This window comes from Gekko japonicus, unplaced genomic scaffold (genome assembly GCF_001447785.1).
Source record: "Gekko japonicus isolate JY-2015 unplaced genomic scaffold, Gekko_japonicus_V1.1 scaffold1727, whole genome shotgun sequence".
NCBI lineage: Eukaryota > Metazoa > Chordata > Lepidosauria > Squamata > Gekkonidae > Gekko > Gekko japonicus.
The window spans coordinates 29,823-49,639 of NW_015161451.1; the positions used below are offsets into that span (position 1 = coordinate 29,823).

Consider the following 19,817-nt stretch of genomic DNA (forward strand, 5'->3'; position numbering starts at 1 on the left):
ACTTTTCTCCCTTTCTCACAATACAAGAACCCGTGGGCACGCCATGAAATTGCTGAGCGGTCGGGTTAGAACGGATAAAAGGAAGTACTTCTTCACCCAAAGAGTGATTAACACTTGGAATTCACTGCCACAGGGTGGCAGCTACAAGCATGGACGGCTTCAAAAGGGAATTGGATAAGCATATGGAGCAGAGGTCCATCAGTGGCTATTAGCCACAAGGTATAGATAGGGACTCTGGGGCAAGTGATGCTCTGTCATCTTGGTGCTGGGGGGGGGGTCAACAGTGGGAGGGCTTCTAATGTCCTGGCCCCACTGGTGGACCTCCTGATGGCACTGGTATTTCTGGCCACTGTGGGATACAGAGTGTTGGACTGGATGGGCCTTTGGCCTGATCCAACATTGGCATCTCTTATGTTCTTATGTTCTTATTAGTTTATACCCTGCCCTCCCCACCGAGGCAGGCTCAGGGCGGCTGACATAAAAATGTATATATAAATACAATTAAAATCATTCATAAAAACAGCCATGAACAAGTCAGCTGTCAGTTTTCCTAAAGTGCCAGATCAATACTCAGATAAAGTGCGAGAGCAGAGATTTCTAGATTAAACAATACTACTTAGGTGACAGTCATGATGGTATTCTCATATCAGCTCAGTTTGATCGACTAATTTGTGTGGCGAGACAGGCTGAAGGTGGCAAGACCAGGGGGCTCAGGGTCACCCACTCCTCGGTGTTTAAGGCGGCTCCTAATAGAAGGTCGGTGAAAGAGTTCCGTCTTGCAGGCCCTGCGGAACTGTAAAAGGTCCTGCAGGGCCCTGATCTCTTCCGGGAGCTCCTTCTGCCAGTACAGAGCTGCCACTGAGAAGGCCCCAGCCCTGGTTATAGCCAGCCTGGCATCTTTGGGGCCTGGGAGGGTCAGCCAGTTTTGGGCTCTCTGAGGAATGTATGGGGAAAGGCAGCCCCTGACCATAAAGGGCCTTAAAGCTCAAAACCAGCACTTTGAAGCGAATCCAGTATACTACTGGCAGCAAGTGCAATACTTTCAGCACAGACTGGATGTGCTCCCACATAGAGAGACCCATCAACAGCCTGGCCACATGTCAGCTACGCTGCCATGGGGTTGGGGGGCTTGGTCTGTGTCTGGTTAATTGCTATTGCTTTCCTTTCAGGTTAATTGCTACTGCATTCCTTTCTGTGATTTCTCTGCTGTGCGCCGAAACACTTATCTATACAGATGTGCAGGAGGGTGTTGTAGTGTCTGGGATTTCCCTAGGTGCCGTGGGAGAGTGTTCGTTCTCAGCTTCAGCTACCTAAGGGTCTCTGAGCCTTAACCCGCACGCGGGAGGGTGCCTAATTGGCCAGTTCTGTGGGGTGGGTGTGTGTGCATTCGAATACCCTATATCCTATTATGCCCATGGGGCCACCGCCATTCTTAACAGTGCCTGTGTTACTGCATCTATAGTTCTGCAATAAAAGTATTACCGTTCCTGAATGCGTGTACTTCGTTGTTGGCTGTGGGTTCTGACAATGCTACCCTAATAGTTTACCATTCCCCGTGCTGCTAGGCCTCAGCTACCTGACCTATCCTGCCGTAACCCACTCCAATAATTGATTGCCGAGTAGACCGTGATTCCTCTGGCCAGTGACCTAAATAAAGGCCAAGGATAAATTTTTTTTGCATATACCCTAGTAATAGTTTGACGTATAACAATCAATCAAAAACCATAATTCATCCCCTAATCAATTAGCTGGACTGATCTGTTACTAAATAATTAATTCTGTTGGTATGATCACTCAATATGTTCAAATAAATAATTAATTCAGCTGTTTAATAATCATCTAATTAGCCCCAAATTAATGGCAATTAACACCCAAGTTCCACATCAGCAAGGAGGGTCGTGTGCTGCTGTATCCTTCCTGCTACAGAAATCGGCACAAGCTCAGGCAAGCACCCTTACTTCATGACTAACCAGTTATGAAGGTGGGAAGCCAGCAGGGGAATGTTTTGCTGGGAGTGCCACATGTATGATTAGCTACCCAGTGGGTGGGAATTGTGGGTGTGTGCTCGCTGCACGGAGCCCTTGGCTCTCTGGGAGCAGGTCCGTTCCCCTGAGGCAAAAGGGTCGCTGGCCTGGAGAAGCGGAGACCCTCGTGGACTTGGCAGAACGGTCCCACTCCTGCGCCGGCAGCTCGTCTGCTGTTGCAGAGAGTGAAAGTCTCGACTTCAGAGGGTGCCAGTCTGAGGAGGAGGAGGAGGAGGAGGAGGGATGTGGTCCCTTAGAAGGGACCCCTTCCTTGGGTGATGGGCCAATATCCTCCGGTACTAAGGATACCCCTGGGGGGGCTGGAGGGAGGAGGGCTTCTGATAGCAGGTGATTCCGTCAACTGGAATAGAGAGAGTGGGGTCTGTCTGTGACAGGCGTTTTGACCACATGGGGACTTGCCTGCCTGGTGTGAGGGTTGGGGACATCACGCGCTGTCTGGATAGGTTGACAGACAGTGCTGGAGAGGAGGAGTCAGCGTGGTCACGGTGCCCACTGGCACCCATGGCATTGGGAAAGGCAGCCGTGTGATCCGGAAGTGAAATTTCAGTTACTGGGCAGAAGGAGGAAGGCCAGGAGCTCAAAGGCAGCCGCAGCCCTCTCAGAAGCCCCGACAGTTCCGCACAGACAGGCACAGACCAGGAGTCTCAATGTGTGGATGAGAAAGTGGTGCCAGAGGGTTAGGGCTTAGATTTGTTAGGCACTGGGGACTGGCCAAACCTGTGCGAAAGAGATGGGCTTCACTGAAACCCAAAGGGAACCGGGCTGCCGGCGATTCAGATCAGAAAGATCACAGGGCAGCTTTCAAACTAATTCCGGGGGGGTGGGGGGAAGGCTGACAGGAGCCGGGGAACCTCCTATAAAGGACAAGTCAACCCAAATGGATGAAGAGGCAGAGACTGGATTCATACCCCCATGGCCCTTCACTACCCGAAGGAGTCTCAGAGCAGCTGACAAACTCCTTCCCCTTCCCCCTCCCCACCACAGACAGACACCCCCTGTGAGGGAGGCGGGGCTGAGAGAGCTCTCTCGACAACTGCCCTTGAGGGACTAGAGAGAACTGTGACTGGCCCAAGGTCACCCCAGCAGCTGCATGTGGAGGAGGAGTGGGGGAATCAAACCCGGTGCTCCCAGATTAGAGTCCGCGCTCTTCACCACCACACCCAAATGACTGCATAAACACTCGGAGCGATATTGACAGGCGCGCAACAGAATTTGGGAGTGAGGGCAGGATGGTGGCCGAGGGCCACGTGTGGGGAGACTGGGGGGCCGAGGGAGGGGCGAGGGTTACTCTGGGGAGGGGGAAAGCTTCATACGTCTCTACGTGCCCATGCGAGAAGTCTCCAAGCCCGGACGGGGGAGCTGGAGTGTGCCCAATCTGCATCTAGCATTTGCTCCACTGCCTCACCAAGGCCCAGGCTGGAACAGAAAGCCCCCTCTGCATGGCATGCCCACTTTCACTCTGATTGTTTGCTGGACTTTATGGCAGTGTCCAGACTGCATGCTGCTTTCACTTAGTTTGATCTCTTGGCTTTATGGGCTCCGTCTGCACAGGTGTGTGGCCGTTTTGTGGCCATTCAGGAGCGACTCTGCAGTCAGTACAACGTTGGCCCCCCCACCCCTGGGGGGGGGGGATCATCTGAGTGCGGTTTGTGTTAGAAGTGGAGGACTCGGCTTTGAGCCGCATCTCTTCCCGTTCCAGGGTGGGGGTTTGGGAAGACAGCAGAGCAAATGCTAGGTGCAGACTAGGCCTTGGACATGGGAGGTACTTCAGAAGCGTGGTGGGATGGGGAGAGCCCAGCAGCAATGCATCCCCGGGCGTAAGTGATGGACAGGGAGGGACGAGTTCGGTGGAGGTGCCACTACACATCAGACTGGCTGCAGAGTCTCTGGGACTTTTCAGTTTAGAAAAGAGACGACTAAGGGCATGATCGGACACATGATAGAGGCTTATCAAGGTATGCATGGGGTGGGGACAGAGCTGACAAAGAGAACTTCTCCCCCCCTCCCAAAAGACGAGAACGCACTGAGGGCGTCCAATGAAGGTGATGGGCAGTAGGTTCAGGGTGGGCAAAAAGAAATACTTCTTTACACAGCCAGTGATGAAAATGTGGAATTTGCTGCAGGAGCATGTAGTGATGGCCACAGGAATCAACAGCTTTAATAAATCCATCAGTGGCTACCAGCCATGGTGAGTGAGGGGAACCTCCACGTTCAGAGGCACTAATCCTCTGAATCCCAGACCCAGGAGGCCATGTCAGGGGAAGGCCTCGGCCTCTCTGCCCTGCTCCTGGCCCTCCAGAGGAACTGGCTGGCCCCTGTGTGAGACGGGAGGCTGGACTGGAGGGACCCTCCCTGGTCTGACCCAGCAGGGCTCTTCTGGTGTCCTTCTCAGGCGAAGGCCTCGGCCTCTCTGCCCTGTTGCTGGCCCTCCAGAGGGACTGGCTGGCCCCTGTGTGAGACGGGAGGCTGGACTGGAGGGACCCTCCCTGGTCTGACCCAGCAGGGCTCTTCTGGTGTCCTTCTCAGGGGAAGGCCTTGGCCTCTCTGCCCTGCTGTTGGCCCTCCAGGGGGACTGGCTGGCCCCTGTGTGAGACGAGAGGCTGGACTAGAGGGACCCTCACTGGTCTGACTCAGCAGGGCTCTTCTGGTGTCCTTCTCAGGGGAAGGCCTGGGCCTCTCTGCCCTGCTGTTGGCCCTCCAGAGGGACTGGCTGGCAAAAGCAACGCAAGGTCTGACGGCTGCTCTTTCTGCTCCTCCCGCTGGAGACTGCTGTGCTGCGGGGGGGCGAGCCTCCGTCCGCTTACGGCCGCTGCCGCCGCCGCCGCTGCTGGGTGGTGCGGCCGAGGCCACGGGGCGGGTGCAGAAGGGGGAAGGAGGACTGCCCTGACTGGCAGCTTCTGGCCGGCAAGCCAGGTGGCGGCAGGCGAAGGCCTGGCTGGCCTCCATGGAGCGTGGTCAGCAAGAGGCACGTCGCTTTGGAGAACTGAGCTGGCGTGGGGAGGCGTCGCGGGAGGAGGAGGAGGTGGTGGTGGTGGTGGTGGTGCACGGGTGCCGGGGGCGATGCCTGGGGAGGGCCGAGAAGCTGCCGGGCAGAAGGTGGGAGTGGGGCTGATGCCGCCCGCTGTGGGAGACCTGCCAGACTCCCAGGTGAGCTGACGGCAGTCACCTGTTGTACGGCTCATTAGCCAGCCCCGGGGAGCGGAGAGGCCCTTCTGGCTCCCAGAGTCCCAACGGCAGATGGCCCCGCGTGCCTTCCCCCTTACCTGAAGGCTCCCGTGTAGCCGTAATAGCGCTCCTGGTCACTGGCGCTGCATTTATGATTCCCGTTGCTGTCGCCAATGCAGAGTTCACAAAGGCTGGCTGGGTAACCATCCCTCCTGGCAGTGGGAACACAACTGGCCGAGAAATAGGAACTCACCGCTGGAACGAGAAGAGACGACAGGCGATAGGGAGAGTCCTCCGGGAGGAACCTCTCCAGCCAGCAGCCTGGCCGGGGTTCCTGCCGCTCTCACAGGACTGGGCGTGTGGTGTGCCAAAGTAAGTCTAACGGCCAGAGAGGCTCGAGCCAGGAGGATGGATGCAGCAGCCGTGTACCCAGGGCTATTTTGGGGCAGGAACGCACAGGAACGGGGTTCCGGCTGGCTTCAGAGCTGGCCACGCCCACTACAGTCAAAACCTCTGTGTGCGTGGCTACGGAGGGAAGGCCTGGAGAGCGACCCCCCCACCCAGCGACCCCAAGGTGGGCGCCCAGGCAAGCCAAGGGAAGGCAAACTGCCTTGCCTTGCCTTGCCTTCCCTTCAAGGGGGGGGGGCTTGCCCAGGCTCCCCCCAGCCGTGGGGCACCCAGGCAAGCCAAGGGAAGGCATGGGGACGTGGCCTAATAGGCTAATGAGCTGTGCTGTCAGGGGTGTGACCTAATAGGCTAATGAGTTTCTGCTGTCAGGGGTGTGGCCTATTATGCTAATGAGTTCCTGCTGGGCTTTTTCTACAACCCCCCCCCCTCCGTGTGCCCCTGGTGCATTCACTCATTATATAACACCAGAAAAATTACAGACCAATTTTGCTTCTAAATGTGGTGTATAAAATCTTCACTGCTATTCTAGCATTATGTTTGAAGAAGGTACTGTTAGATGTAATACATCAGGATGAGGCAGGTTTTTTGCCAAAGAGACAATTGAGAAATAATGTAAGAACAATTATAAATATTTTGGAATATTACAAAGCACATCTGGAAAAACAAATGGCACTAATTTTTTTAGACGCAGAAAGTCTTTGATAATGCTAGTTGGAACTTTATATGGAGCAACTATGTGAGATTGATGCTGGAGAAGCAGGAACTCATTAGCATAATAGGCCACACCCTTGACAGCACCACCCATTAACATATTAGGCCACACCCCATGCCTTCCCTTGGCTTGCCCGGGCACCCCGCGGCTGCAGGGAGCCTGGGCTAGCCGGCCCTTGGACAGGCCAGGGAAGGCACGGGGAGGCACTTAAATGCCTCTCCGATCCTTCCAGGGCCCCCCTGGCCGGCCTGAAGCCAGCCGGAACCCCTTTCCTGTGTGTTCCTGCCCAAAAATAGCCCTGGATTTTATCAAAATGACTCAGGCAATTTATACTCAACAGAGTGCCAAAGTGAGGATTAATGGAGATTTAACGAAAGAGATAGCAATTGAGACGGGAACAAGACAAGGATGTCCACTATCCCCATTGTTATTTATCCTTGCTCTAGAAGTATTAAATAATGTGATCAGAGAAGATAAGAATATTAGAGGAACAACAATACATGGAGAAGAATACAAAGTACAAGCCTTCGCAGATGATCTAGCTTTTATTTTAGAAGATCCCAGCACTTCTGTATGCAGTTTGATGAAGAATTTAATGGAATTTGGTGAGATGGCAGGAATGGAAGTGAACAGACAAAAGACAAAGATCATTACAAAAAATATAATACAACCTATAATAAAAGAGCTGCTTGAGAAAACAGGATTCCAGTCAGAGCTCACAAGACATTCCCCCCTCCATTGGAGACCATGGGAGATGGGGGCACCTCCTACGGGCGGGCAGGGCTGCCAACACGGTGGGGAAAGGGGCAGGTAGACCTCTTCCCCGGAGGGCAGGGCTGCCAACACGGTGGGGAAAGGGGCGGGTGAAATTTGACTTGACTATTTTCTCTTATAATGTTTAGCTTATTCTTGAACTATAGTTTAAATAGAATTTAAAAGGGTGTATTCTGAGAGTTTTACAAGGTAATGGAAGTAATCTTGTAAAAAGGCAATTTACATGATAGTCAAAGGTAGACTTGCTCACAACTTTAATGCTACTAGCTTTTTTCGCTCATGAGGCAGAATTTCTGCTCACAACACTGTGGAGCTTAGAGGGAACATTGGGAGTGGGGATCCGTTTTTAAAAATATGACATTCAGGATTCTGTTTTTGGTCCCAAGTGTGTGTGTGTGTGTGTGTGTGTGTGCGTGCCCCCCCCCCCGGTTGTTGTCATAGTGGGCAAGGGCAAATGAAAGCTCCTTCCCGCGTGTCATCCTTTCCTTCTCCCAAGGCAATCACAGGCTTCCCTCTGGCTGAGCACTTTCCGACTGCTCGGCAGAGACCAGGTGCCCCCACCAGAGGGTCACGACCAGCCCCCAAGCCTGAGACCGCCCCCCCTCCCCCTTACCTTGGAGGATGTTGCAGCCCTGGGCCTGAATGAGACCCCTCCTGAGCAGGAGGCCAACAGGTATGTTCCACCCGGCCATCCTCCCGTAGCCAGTGTGGCAGGACCTCTTCCCTTTGAGCTCATGGATGGTGAAAGCGTTGGAAACGTTCCGACTCACCACGGCTACAGCATAGTAAGTGTTGCTCGTGTCCCCATCTGGAGGAACAGAGAGAAGCCCCGATCAGCCTTCCCCACAATTCCCTCGGGAGGGCCAGATTGTCCAGGGCTGGGGGCCAGCCCTGCTTCTGCTGACTGACTGGGGGGGCTTGAGAGGAGGAGGAGGCTGTAAGAACAGGGAGCGCCAGGGAGGGAATCGGGCGCATGCAGAGAAGCCTGACCGGAGGGGAGCCGGAGCAGAGCTACAGAGCAGCAGCCTGGTGGGACTGGCGCTTTTTGTGCCTGGGGTTTTTTTTGGGGGGAGGCAACTCTCTGTCCCGAGCTCCCCCCCCCGTTCCTCTGCCTCAGGCAGCCGCAGGACGGCTCAGACACATGGGCCAGTGTTCCCTGGCCTCCTCACCTGTGTAATTTTCCCCAGCAGCAGGCACTAAGCCGTATTTCTTCCCAGCCATGTAAATATCCTTTCCTGCCAAAGTTACAGCATCAATGTCTCTTTTCTGCAAGGAGAGGAAAACAAGGGTGTGGATGGAAAACAGCCCTGGGAGATGTGGCTGAGTCACGGGGGGGGGGGGCAGGGGATGCTCTGCTGCCTCAGAGGGACGATGGAAAACAGCCCTGGGAGGGGGGGGGGGGCGGGGGGGGGGGGGGCAGGGGATGCTCTGCTGCCTCAGAGGGACACCCACACCCACCCACACCTCAGGGCAGAAGGCAGCCGAGAGTGGCCGAAGGACCAGCCCCAGCCCTGAAGGGAATGACGGGCCGGCCGGCCAGCCAGCAGCCCCCCCCGAAAGCCACAGAGGGCCCAGGTGCAGAGGGGGGGGCCCCCTAATCAGCGGCCCAGTCCAGAGACCCCCGCTTGCCACAAGAGGTCCCAAGCCGAAGCAGCTCTTGCTGGGGGTTGCCAGGAGAGCACCGGCCACAGGGGGGGGGAGCCTCTTGGGGGTAGGGAGCGATGGCGCACAATGCCGTGACGTCACTTCTGCTTGGTACTCGGATGCGACATCACTCCTCTCTGGGGACTTGTCCAGTACAGATTTATTTTTTTTACCACAGAGATGGACAAAATCCTAGAGTGTCATGACATTACTTCTGGGCACAAGCCAGAAGTGATGTGACAACATTGCACATATTCGCACATATTGCTCCCTGCCTCCACCCCTTCCTCCCGCTGGAGCCAAGAGGCTCGGAGCCCAGGGGGTGAGAGCTTGCCCATGTCTCCCCCCCCCACCCAGGAAATGGTGGCTGCGTGCATGGCGTGATCTGCTTGAAGACCTCCAGCCTGGGACTGCCCCCCGTTGACCTTCTCGTCAAGCCGCCCTTACTGCTAGGAAAGGTCTCCTGCTAGTCAACCACCCCATCTTGATCTCTGGAGCAGGGGACAACAAGGGTTTGCCCTCTTCCAGGCGAGGCCTTATGGAGCCTGACGGATCGGGTTGGTTCCTATTCCAGGAGAGATGCTTTCCATGCAACGACAGGTGCGTGCGTGGTCTCCTCATTGCTGGTGCAACTGCCCACACAGCAGCGGCGTGGCGGCCACAGGATTTCCCTGCCCCAGATCTCCACCAGTGGCCCTCCTTCCTCTGCCAGGCCACTGGAGCTTTCCCCATTTTTTTCTTTAAAAATCAGCAACTGAATATCGCTATAGAGCCCCCACAGGACATTACAGCGATGTGCGTAAGAGGGTCTCTGAATTGCCAGTCTTTCATTTTTTAAAAAAAGTCTCCGGCCTCCTTTGGCAGTGGGAAGAATCCGTTACACATTTTGTTATGACATTATACAGATACAACAATATTTAATTGCCAATTTAAAACAAAGAAAAAGCCCCTGGTGTGTGTGGGGGGAAATGGCTGGCACAGGAAGACTGTCGGGCAAAATCTGAACTTTCCCACCTTGACAGCGGCCATTCAGACTTTACTGCAATCATTTCCAAAATGATCGTTCCCCCACCACCACCAAAAAAAGAGATCTGCTTCCCAATGGTATTGACCTCAGGAGACATAACCCACGTAGGAATGGCCATAAGCTCCTGAACTCTTCCTTGGTTTGGGAAAGAAAGAAAACATTCCTTTCCCCTTCAACAGGTTTTGTAACCCTTTCGGATACACAAAGCCAGGAGAGGGTCATGGCTACGCAGCAGAGCATCTGCTTAGCTCCAGATTCAAATCCAGTAGCACCTTAAGGACTGACAGGGTTTCCAGGGTCGGCCTTTACGCTGCTATTGGACTGCAGACTGACACAGCCGACCACCTGAAACTCTCTGCTTGGTCCTCAGTTCAGTTCCTGGCATCTCCAGTTAGAAGGATCAGGTAGCAGGGCTTGAGAAAAACAGGTACCTGGCAGTGCTCCCTCTAAGCTGTGGAGTATTGTGAGCAAAAACTCTACTTTGTGAGCTGCTGGCATTACAAGTTGTGAGCGAGCGATTTGGCTATACTGCATAGATTAGTTTGCTCTGGAGCCCCATCCCTTCCTGAGCGGAGACAAAAAGGTGTGAGCCGGAGGCTAAAGAACTCTGAGCTAGCTCACACTCACTCGGCTTAGAGGGAACACTGCTTGGGCCCAGGAGAGCTGCTGCTGCCAGTCTGAGGAGAGAAGACGGACCTGGGCAGGCCAAAGGTCTGTCACGGAAGAGGCGGCTTCGTGCGTCCTCCTTCCCAGTGCTGCTCCCCACCCCCACCCCCGGTCACGGTGCTCTCTGAATCCCCCCCCCCGACACACACACGCACACACAGGAGGAGGGGTGTGTCACCACGTGTGTCGGTCTGGGGACCTTCCCGCTCACAGTGGGGGGCCCTTTCCCCTCCCTGCCCCTCCACGTTCCCCATCCCACTCCCCTCACTCTGCCCCCAAGGTGGCTTCTTGCTGCCTTCCCAAAAAATCACTAGTTGCTGGACTGCAGTCCTGTTGCTGCCACCGTTGTTTTTTTTTTAAAGGTAGCCAGAAGTCTACCAGGTGTGTGTCGTAGGGATGCCACCCTCCAGGTGGGGCCTGGGGATTACAGCTCATCTCCAGACTAAAGACACGAGTTCCCCTGGAGAAAAGGGATACTTCGGAGGGTGGACTGTATGGCATTGTACCCCCCTCCCCACGGTGGTCCCTGCCCCCCCCCCCCAAATCTCCAGGCGTCTCCAAGCCTGGATCTGGCAACCCCATACTCCCCCCCCTTCCCCCGCCAGTGGCCAGTGGTGACCCGGCGACCGTGTGTGTGTGTGTGTGTGTATGCAGGGAGGGAGACACCGTGCGCACGGGTGTTGTGGTGTTGACGCGGCAGAGGCCTCTGAGACGGCAGCCACGCAGAGGGTGTGGCGGGACCACCTGCTCTTTGACGTGGGAGGGGTCCTGGCGCTCCCGGGACTCTGCAGGGCTGCCCCAGGGGACGGGAGCACTGGGCCGGCGAGAGGGGGTGCCTGCCGAGGGCTTCCTGGAAGCTCTCTGTGGTTTTACATCCCCCTGGCTGAGAGCTACTTGCTGCAAGCTTGGGTGGCCCTGGAGGCGTGGCCTGCCCCAGGAACCCACTGGCAACAGACTCTCGGGAAGGCTTCCACAGCTGGGGCCACACCTGGATCCGCTCCATGCACTGCTCGGGACTCGCCGCAGAAACACACTGGATTTCGGGCTTCAAGTTCCTGTCCTTAAAGGCAGTGGCCATTTGGCTGCATTTCCAGATCTCCTCCGTTGACAAGACACACCAGCGCAGGGACCTGGGCAGTCCTGCATTGGAAGATAAACGGGGGTGGGGGGGGGGGGGGGGTGTTTGAGGGAGAATTCACATGGTTGACCTTGATGTCGGCATCCTCACCTGACAGTGGAATTTAAGTTTCGGGCGGACATGAAGATACAGAACCTCCAGCCAGCGCCGCAGTCTGTCTGTCTGCCGGAGAACCTCCCACTCTGAGTGGAAGCTGCTCTCCGGCCTTCCCAGCCCAACAACCGGAGGTCCTTTTGGGGAAGGAGCAAGAGGACACCGTTGGCGCACTCCAGGCCTCTCTCTGACCGTGGGGCCGCAGCTCTCGCCCCCCCGCCCCCCAGAGTGCCTCAGGATGCTGCCCCCGTGTTCCTCTGGCCTCTCTCTGGTGGGCGCTTCCCCCAGTTGAATCAGACCCACTGGGGCAAAAAAAGAGGCCCAGCCGCTTCCACACAGATGCTGCCTGAAGAAAGAGGTGTGTGTGTGTGGGTGGGTGGGGGGTCCTGTGACCATCTGGGCCCCTCCTGCTGCCGCCATTCTGTGACCATCTGTCACCATCGATTCTGGTCTTCAGCTTTCAAGGACACAGAACGAGAACCGCCTTGGCTCTGCCCGGGTGGGATGATTGGCCCCCTGGGATCCCTCGCGGGACTCAGCCCTTTTCTGCTTCCAATCGTTTACACCAGGGCACCGTTGTAATAGTTGTAGCCTATGGGGACAATTATAGTCAATAGGCCCCATAGGCTATAATGGACAGTCGATCTGGGGATATCTGGGGCTCTAGTGGGGGGCGGTTTGTTTAAATGGAGGCACCAAATTGGCAGCATAGCTGCTGGTGCTTCTCCTCACCCACTCACCCCAAGTTTCAAAAAGATCGGACCAGGGGTCCAATTCTGTGAGCCCCAGAAGGAAGTGCCCCCATCCTCCATTGTTTCCAATGGAGGGGGGGGACTTTGTGTGCAGAAGCAGAAACCCCTGAGCTGGCGTATAAAATTTTGTGTGTCAGCACCCCATAGCACAGCTTAGAGAGAACTATGCGTGGCAGTAATCCAATCCAGATGTCACCAGGGCAGGCACCACCCCTGTCGTTAGCTCTTTCCTGGCCAGGAAGGGCTGCCGCCAGCTCACAAACCAAAGCCGCTGAAAGGCAGTCCCGGCCGCGACCGCCCCCTCCTTGTCCAGCAGGAGCACCCCCAAGCTATGAGCCCGCCCCTTTGGGGGAACCGTAGCCCCATCCGGAAGAACCGGAGATCATCCACAGCAGACCTGCCCACCCCCCACCCCCAGCAGCAGTGGCACTTACTTGTGGGGTCACAATCCAAGCCCCGCACAGCATGTAGATACTCCTTCCCCAGCCAGGCCTGGTAGGTCTCCTCCTCGATGGGGACCAGCTGCGTGGTGGAGTCTTTGAAGAGAAGGTTCTTCCCACCATAAGCCACAGAGTCAAACATCTGGAAACTGGAGCTTTCACCATTAAACCTTTGCTGTAACATTGACAGACAGGCACCTGTTAAACATCTGTATCCCTAAGGCCACATGAATTCTACAGACACCGGGGGGGGGGGCGACTACAGGGGGAGGGGCTACTTCAGAGGGAAGAGGCCCACAAGTCAAGGCTCTGCCGCCCAGGGCCTCCCTTTCAGCGCTCCGGAGGAGGAGGAGGAGCCTTCCCTCAGCCAAGCACGGCACACCCCTCCCTGAGGGCCCGGCTGGACTCCTGGACTAGGACCCGGGAGACGGCGGCCTGGTGATTCCCTGCTCTGCCCCGGAAGCTGGCGGGCTGGTCCTTCCCTCGCACCCGGGCCACTCACTTCCCGTCACCCTGGGCCAGTCGCTTTCCTCAGACTCATCCACCTCACAAAGCTGTTGTTGTGAGGATAAAATACAGGCAGGGAGAAGAGTGTTGTAAAGCCACTCTGGGCACCCATCGGGGAGAAAAAGGGGTATAAATAAATAACAGTTGGAGAGATTTTGACGCAGAACAATACCTTTTATCTCTTAAAACTTCTGGTGTTTGCGAGGAAGTCACCTCCTGAAAATTACCTTCTGATTTTCTGCCTCTCAGGAATAGTTGTAGAAGGTGTTATTTATTTATTGACTTCATTTTTTACTCCACTTTTATCTTCAGCAGGTACTCAAAGTGCCTTACGGCAATCTCCCCTTTTCCTTTTATCTTCACAACTACCCTGTGAGGTCGGTTCAGCTGACGGTGTGTGACTGTCCCAAGGTCACCCAGTGAGCTTCCACGGCAGAGCAGGATATGAACCCAGGTCTTACAGATTGCGGCCCAACATGCTAACCACCATGCCATGCCGACTCTCTAAGAGCCCTACCAGGGAACAAGTGCGCAACAGGCAGATATTCAATTGGTAAAGCTTCCTCCGTGGTCAGGAAAAGCTGTGCTGCTTGGATGTGGCTGACTTGCAGCCGCTAAAGAGAGAGTAGCTCTTTCACACACACACAAAAGAAGAGTGTTAACTGCATCTCAAGAGAGGCCAAGAAAGCCTACACGAGAAATCCTCAGACCTGACGAGCCTGTGGGCACCACTTCTCAAATGTGAAGAGTGCCAGGCCCCACCCCACCCCACCCCCAAAATGGCCACCACAGGTGGGGGGGGGCAATTGGAGGATGCCAGGAGGCGAGAGCTTCCTCCGATCCTGAAGGCAGCTGTTTTTGCACGCTGGCTCCCCGCAGACCCCAAGGGATATGCCTCCTGTGAAGCGGAGGAAAGCCAGGATGGGCCCCCGGCGGCTCTGAAGAAGAAAGGGGGTTCCCTCAGCAGCCACCGGGGCACTCACGGGTGCCGCCATGCTGGGCATCTCTGGCCTACCGGGGGAGGGGGGGGTCACTATGATTGCCATGGGAACCCTCTGTTCTCTCCCCCGTTGCCTGTAAGTGCTGCCACCAGGATATTCACCCCCCCACCCCCCATGATCTGCTGTGAACTGGGGGGACACGTCCTCTCCTTTCGTTTAGTTTCCGTGGAGCCGCAGTGCCCAAGAAACCAGCTCACAGACCTGGAGCCCAGACTGAAAGGATCATGTGGCAAAGGTCAAAGGTCACCTGTCCCTGGTCGAGCAGATGAAAGACGAGGCTCCCCGCCGTGTCCTGCCTGGCCACCACAGCGTGGGCGGGGACCCGGGCCAAGTGGCACCTCCGCCACTCCGTGACTTCCGCCCGACTCCCGTCCCGGCAGAGCAGCCGGAAGTCCCCCGGCTGAAGCTTCTGAGCCCACGAGGGAGGAGCTGGGCCTGGAACCAGAACCAGAACATGGGCCTCCGAGGGCTGATGTGCCACAAAAGCCACGCCACTCGGCCCCGCCCAATGCCCACAGGGTTGCCAGCTCTGGGTTGGGAAACTCCTGGAGATTTGGGGGGTGGAGCCTGAGGCAGGGAGGGACTTCAGAGTCCACCCTCCAGAGCAGCCATTTCCTCCGGGGAGGGAACTGACCTCTGACGATCGGTCGTAATTCTGGGAGATCTCCAGGCCCCACCTGGAGGCTGGCAACCCTCATTCCACAGTCCATTTCCTTCTAGAACTGAGAGGAAAGGGACGTTTCTCAAATGCTTAAAAATAATCAGTTCAGACTTCCCCAAACAGAATCTGCAATTTAGAGAAGTATAGATGTGTGTGCTTTAACTGTTTTGCATGCACTTTAACTGTGTTTAACTCTTTTAAAATTTGTTTTCATGGTGTATGTTTGGGGGGGGGCATTTTAATGGTTTTAATCACATGCGCAGAAAGGTGGGATATAAATTTTGTAAATAAATAATGTGAACAAAACCCACTGATTTCTCCCAGGCATTTGCCATCAAATCACAGCTAACTTAGGGCGACCCCTCGTGGGGGTTTTCGAGGCAAGAGATGTTCCGGGGGGGTGCCTTTGCCAGTGCCTGCCTCTGCGTCGTGACCCCCTGGGCTTCCCGGGCGGCCTCCCCTCCAAATCCTGACCGGGGCCGGCCCTGCGGAGCTTCCGAGGGCCGGATGGGATCGGGCTAGCCGGCGCCATCCCAGGTCAGGGTGGATAAGTAGGTGCCGACGTCAAAGGGTTTTCCTGTAGACTATCAATATTACACTTTAGTTCCCAGCTCTGCGAGAGTCGCAGGCAGAAAGGCGCCCGCTTCTATACCAGCTGCAGGGATTCTGTTTCCCACTGGGGGATTCTGTCTGCCACCAGCCGCATGCATGAAGACGATACAGAGGAGCTCCTTGAATTCTTCCCAGCTGCGACTGAGTGGACTGAAAATTTAGATATTAGTATTTAGGGGGATTGTCCAATCGGTCTGCATACCCACAGTTCTGCGTTTTATGTTCTTATAGGCTTCCTGCATGTAACTCTGCCACACGACACATAAATAGACAGAGGAGGGACTGATCCTACCTGCAGCTCGGGCCGGTGTTCCCTCCACACCGTGTGTCACGAGGGAGGGCATTCCAGCTGGCCTCTGCTCCAGGCTCCAGGCCACACAGTGAGCTCCCAGCCTCACAGCGACGCCTGCGTTTCCAGCATAAGGCATTTCCTGCCTCTCCCCACCACTTCCCAAACTTGCCACTGGACCAGAACAATTCTTCTGCATTTGCACTGCTGCAGTACGATCAGCTCCCAGCTGGAGACAGACTCACCTTGTATGGCGTCTGTTACAGTGCTGTGCTTCACGAAGGCAACCTCTCCCGCCTCCTCCACCAGACACCTGCAGGAAACCGAGCCCGGTCAAGTCACGTCCTGGAGCCAAGCAAGCGCTGAGGGGGCCGGCCGGGAGGATGCAGCGGCAGAAGTCCCTTGGCCTGCTTTCAGGAGGCAGCTCACTGGGACCAACCGGCTGGTCGCCAGGTTTCTGCAGCCGCCAGGTCCTGTGGCACACAGAACCAGTTCCAGGAGGGGCTGGCTGGCCACCAGCCGGGGGCAGCCGCACACAGGTCCTCCTCTCTCACCTTCCCGGCAAGGTGTTCAGAAGCATCTCTGAAATCCTGCGTGATCCCCTAACAGGGTGACGCGCATTCGCGGGACGTAAAGCAACCACGCCCACACAGTCTGGAGGAGTGACACAGGGGCCAAGACAGGTGCAGTGAGAACTGTGATGGGGGGGGACCCTTCTGACATGCCTCCCCCTCCCTTCCACCCACCCACCCACCCACCCGCGCCTGGCATACCTGAAGGCTCCCGCGTAGTCGTAGTATAACTCTCGGGGACTCGGGTCGCATTTCCCTTGTCCTGCCCCGTCCCCTTTGCAGAGCTGACAGAGGGAGGGAGGGTATCTGTCCCCACTGGCTCCAGGGACACAGCTGGCACTGAAGTACTCCCCAACAGCTGGAAGGGAATGACAGGCCGGAGTGGCCTCAGGACACGTCCCTGGAGGGAAGTGGCGCCCTAAGGAGTGGCCGTGTTGGGTCCCTCTTTAAGGTGGGGCCTCCTTCTGCCGGGCAGGAGGCCCTGACTGGCGGGAGAGCCCCACTCCGGACAGGCGCCTCCAGGCCTGGGCAAATGCACCAGCCAGCAGTCCTGGTGGGGATTCTCCCTCGGTGCCTGGGCTGGCGACTGGCGTCAAGACCTTGCAAGTTCAGGACACTGCAGGCTCTCTCTTTCACTCACTCACACACACACACACACACACACACCCCACTCACAAGGGCAAGAGCTGCCTTGCAGAGACCCCCGTCCCCTGGTCTCCTGCAGCCCTTAGCATGGCGGAGAAATGAAGGCAGCTGGAGAAATGGATGTGCACAAAAGTCTCCAAAAGGAAGGGTAATTTTTCTTCAAACAAGTGGGGCTTTCACACGTGGCAGAGCATTCCCCCCCCCCCGTTGACCGCTCAGGGCCATCCAAGCGCCAAGTAAAAGGGTGGCCTCTTGCGCAGCCACTCGGGGCTCAGGTGTGGAGGCCGCAGGGCTCAGAGCCAAGCCGGGTTCCACAGGGCAGCCCGGGCTCACCTTTTGGGACTTGACAGCCCATCAGCGCCATCCGGCCACTGTCAATGAGGAAGCCCACAGGGACGTTCCATCCCACGGTCCTGTTGATGCCCGTGTGGCAAGTCCTGGCCCCCCTCAAGCTGCCGATGGTCAAGGTGGAATTGGCCCTCACCACAGCCACCGCGTAGTAGGAGGTGCCGAGATCTGCACGGGGGAGGGGGGGGGAGAGAACCACGTGAGTGAGTGAGTGAGTGTGACTCCCCCGCACCTGGGCCTGGCTGTCTGAAAGCCAGACTTGTCCAAGGGGGACCTGCTTACTGCCAGCACACAGCCCCCGCCTCCGTCCACATGGACAGCCTGGTCCAGCGGTTAAGGCAGGGGGGGCCCCCCGCCCGCCTCCTGTGGCTCCCCAGCCACACGTGGGCCGGTACAGTACCAAATCTCACTCTTAGGAACAGGAAAGTGAAGGTGCACTGGGACAGTAGGTGGGAGACCAGAATGTGAAGGGAACAGCGAGCAAAGATGTTTATGGGGCTAAATGGCTTCTTAGATGTGCTTTTCAGAGAGAGGGGGGGGGAGAGAAATGAGAGTGCGGAACAGTTGCCAGATGTCCAGGTGTGTGTGGGTTGACGCCAGCACACTGAAACCCTGGGCCAGGGGGCGCCTGTGCATCTTTCTTGCTTATGGCGAGAGCTCCTTGTGTGTGCCACGTCCCAACTAAAAGGCTTGCAGCAGTCAGGGCTGGGGCTGCAGAAACTCTAGGGATTATTAAGGAAAATGAGAACTATCAATACCAGGGTACCAGGGTACCTTTTCAGTTACGCCAGTGGGCTTTCTTGTACTGTTTCTGTGTTGGTCTCTTGCTCTGAATTTTAACATAGTTGGGAAGAAGAAGAAGGCCACAAGGTATAGTGGGCAAGTGATGCTCTGTCTTCTTGGTGCTTGGGGGGGTCAACAGTGGGAGGGCTCCTAGTGTCCTGGCCCCACTGCTGGACCTCCTGATGGCCCCTGGTATTTCTGGCCACTGTGTGACACAAGAGTGTTGGACTGGAGGGGCCACTGGCCTGATCCAACATGGGCTTCTCTGATGTTCTTATGTTCTTAAGAAGAAGAGAGGGAGGAGGAGGGGGAGGAGGAGGAGGAGGAGATTCACAACCCAAAGGTGTCTCAGAGCGGCTCTCAAACTCCTTTCCCTTCCCCTCCCCACAACAAGACACCCTGAGAGGTAGGTGGGGCTGAGAGAGCCCTGACAGAAACAACTCTTTTTTCAAGAACAGCTCTTATCAGAACTACGGCTTGCCCAAGGTCATCCAGCCAGGTGCAAGTGGAGGAGTGGGGAATCAAACCCGGTTCTCCCAGATTAGAGTCTGCACACTTAACCACTACCAGGGGTCATTTCGTAGAAAAAGAGGTGCAGGAGCTCATTACCATAACTCATTAGCATAACTTATTTGCATATGCCACACCCCCTGACATCACCCGAAGTGTGTCAGAAGGCAACACCCACCGCTCGGGCTCCACTGGACTGTTCTGGATTGCTAGCTATTCGGGGGGGGACGTGCAGATCTGTCACAGAGGAGGGAGAGCTGGTACCTGAATAAAACTTGGTCTTAAAGGTGCCACTGGACTGTTTTGGATCAGGGGGTCGGGGGGGGGCTCTGCAGCTTACCTGGCTGCTTCTTGCTCTGACTGAGGGCTGCTGGGAGCAGGGGGTGGGGCTTGTTGCGTGTGCCCGCCCCCTGGGCTCTTTACTGCCGGAGCTCCGCTCCTGTGTGCTCCTGCAGGAAATGACCCCTGACCACTACACCTTAATTACAAAAGGTAGCTGAGCCACGAGATAAAAGGTCAGATGAGGATCCAGGGTTGTTGTGAGGGTAAGATGGAGGAGTGGAGACTAGTGCCTGGTGCCCTGAGCTCTCTGGAGGAAGGGTGGGAGAGGAAGAGATAACTAAATAACATGTCCACAAACTAGCCTTCTGTTTTCAGTTCAGAGCCAGAGACCAACACAGAACCAGTCCTGCACGCTCCCATATATAACATAAGCGGGCGTTTTCCGTGGAGTTCGGTTTGTTGGGAAGATGGCAACTGGACAGCTCTCGGCAGCACCCTCCTCCCTCCCTCCCTCCCTCTCCCTGGCCCTTGGTAGGCCCAGAGGTCTCAGATGAAGGGAGCCAAAGAAACGGGAGCCTTCGCTGGCTGGTCTGCGGCAGGCACTACAGGTGTCCGGGGGGGGGGGACCCATACAGGCGTGCAGGACAGAAGCTCTCAACTGTCACACGATTGCAAGAGCACAACACGAGGCGGCACCGCAACAGGGTCAGGAATCCTCCCAGCGGTATCCCGGCTCACTCCTG

At 56.1% G+C, this 19,817-nt stretch overlaps 1 protein-coding gene across 1 annotated transcript in view; it reads right to left on the reverse strand.

The window, feature by feature from the left end:
- The window catches only part of LOC107125635 (melanotransferrin-like), a 44,557-nt gene that overhangs the window by 14,140 nt on the left and 10,600 nt on the right, over positions 1-19,817 (reverse strand). The window contains exons 4-12 of the mRNA XM_015429073.1: positions 17,485-17,667; positions 16,708-16,864; positions 16,180-16,247; positions 14,620-14,807; positions 12,859-13,039; positions 11,430-11,581; positions 8,274-8,370; positions 7,718-7,912; positions 5,309-5,465 (exon numbers count right to left, since the gene is read on the reverse strand). Of these exons, the coding sequence (XP_015284559.1) occupies positions 5,309-5,465; positions 7,718-7,912; positions 8,274-8,370; positions 11,430-11,581; positions 12,859-13,039; positions 14,620-14,807; positions 16,180-16,247; positions 16,708-16,864; positions 17,485-17,667 (1,378 nt within the window). The remainder of the gene's footprint in view (positions 1-5,308; positions 5,466-7,717; positions 7,913-8,273; positions 8,371-11,429; positions 11,582-12,858; positions 13,040-14,619; positions 14,808-16,179; positions 16,248-16,707; positions 16,865-17,484; positions 17,668-19,817) is intronic.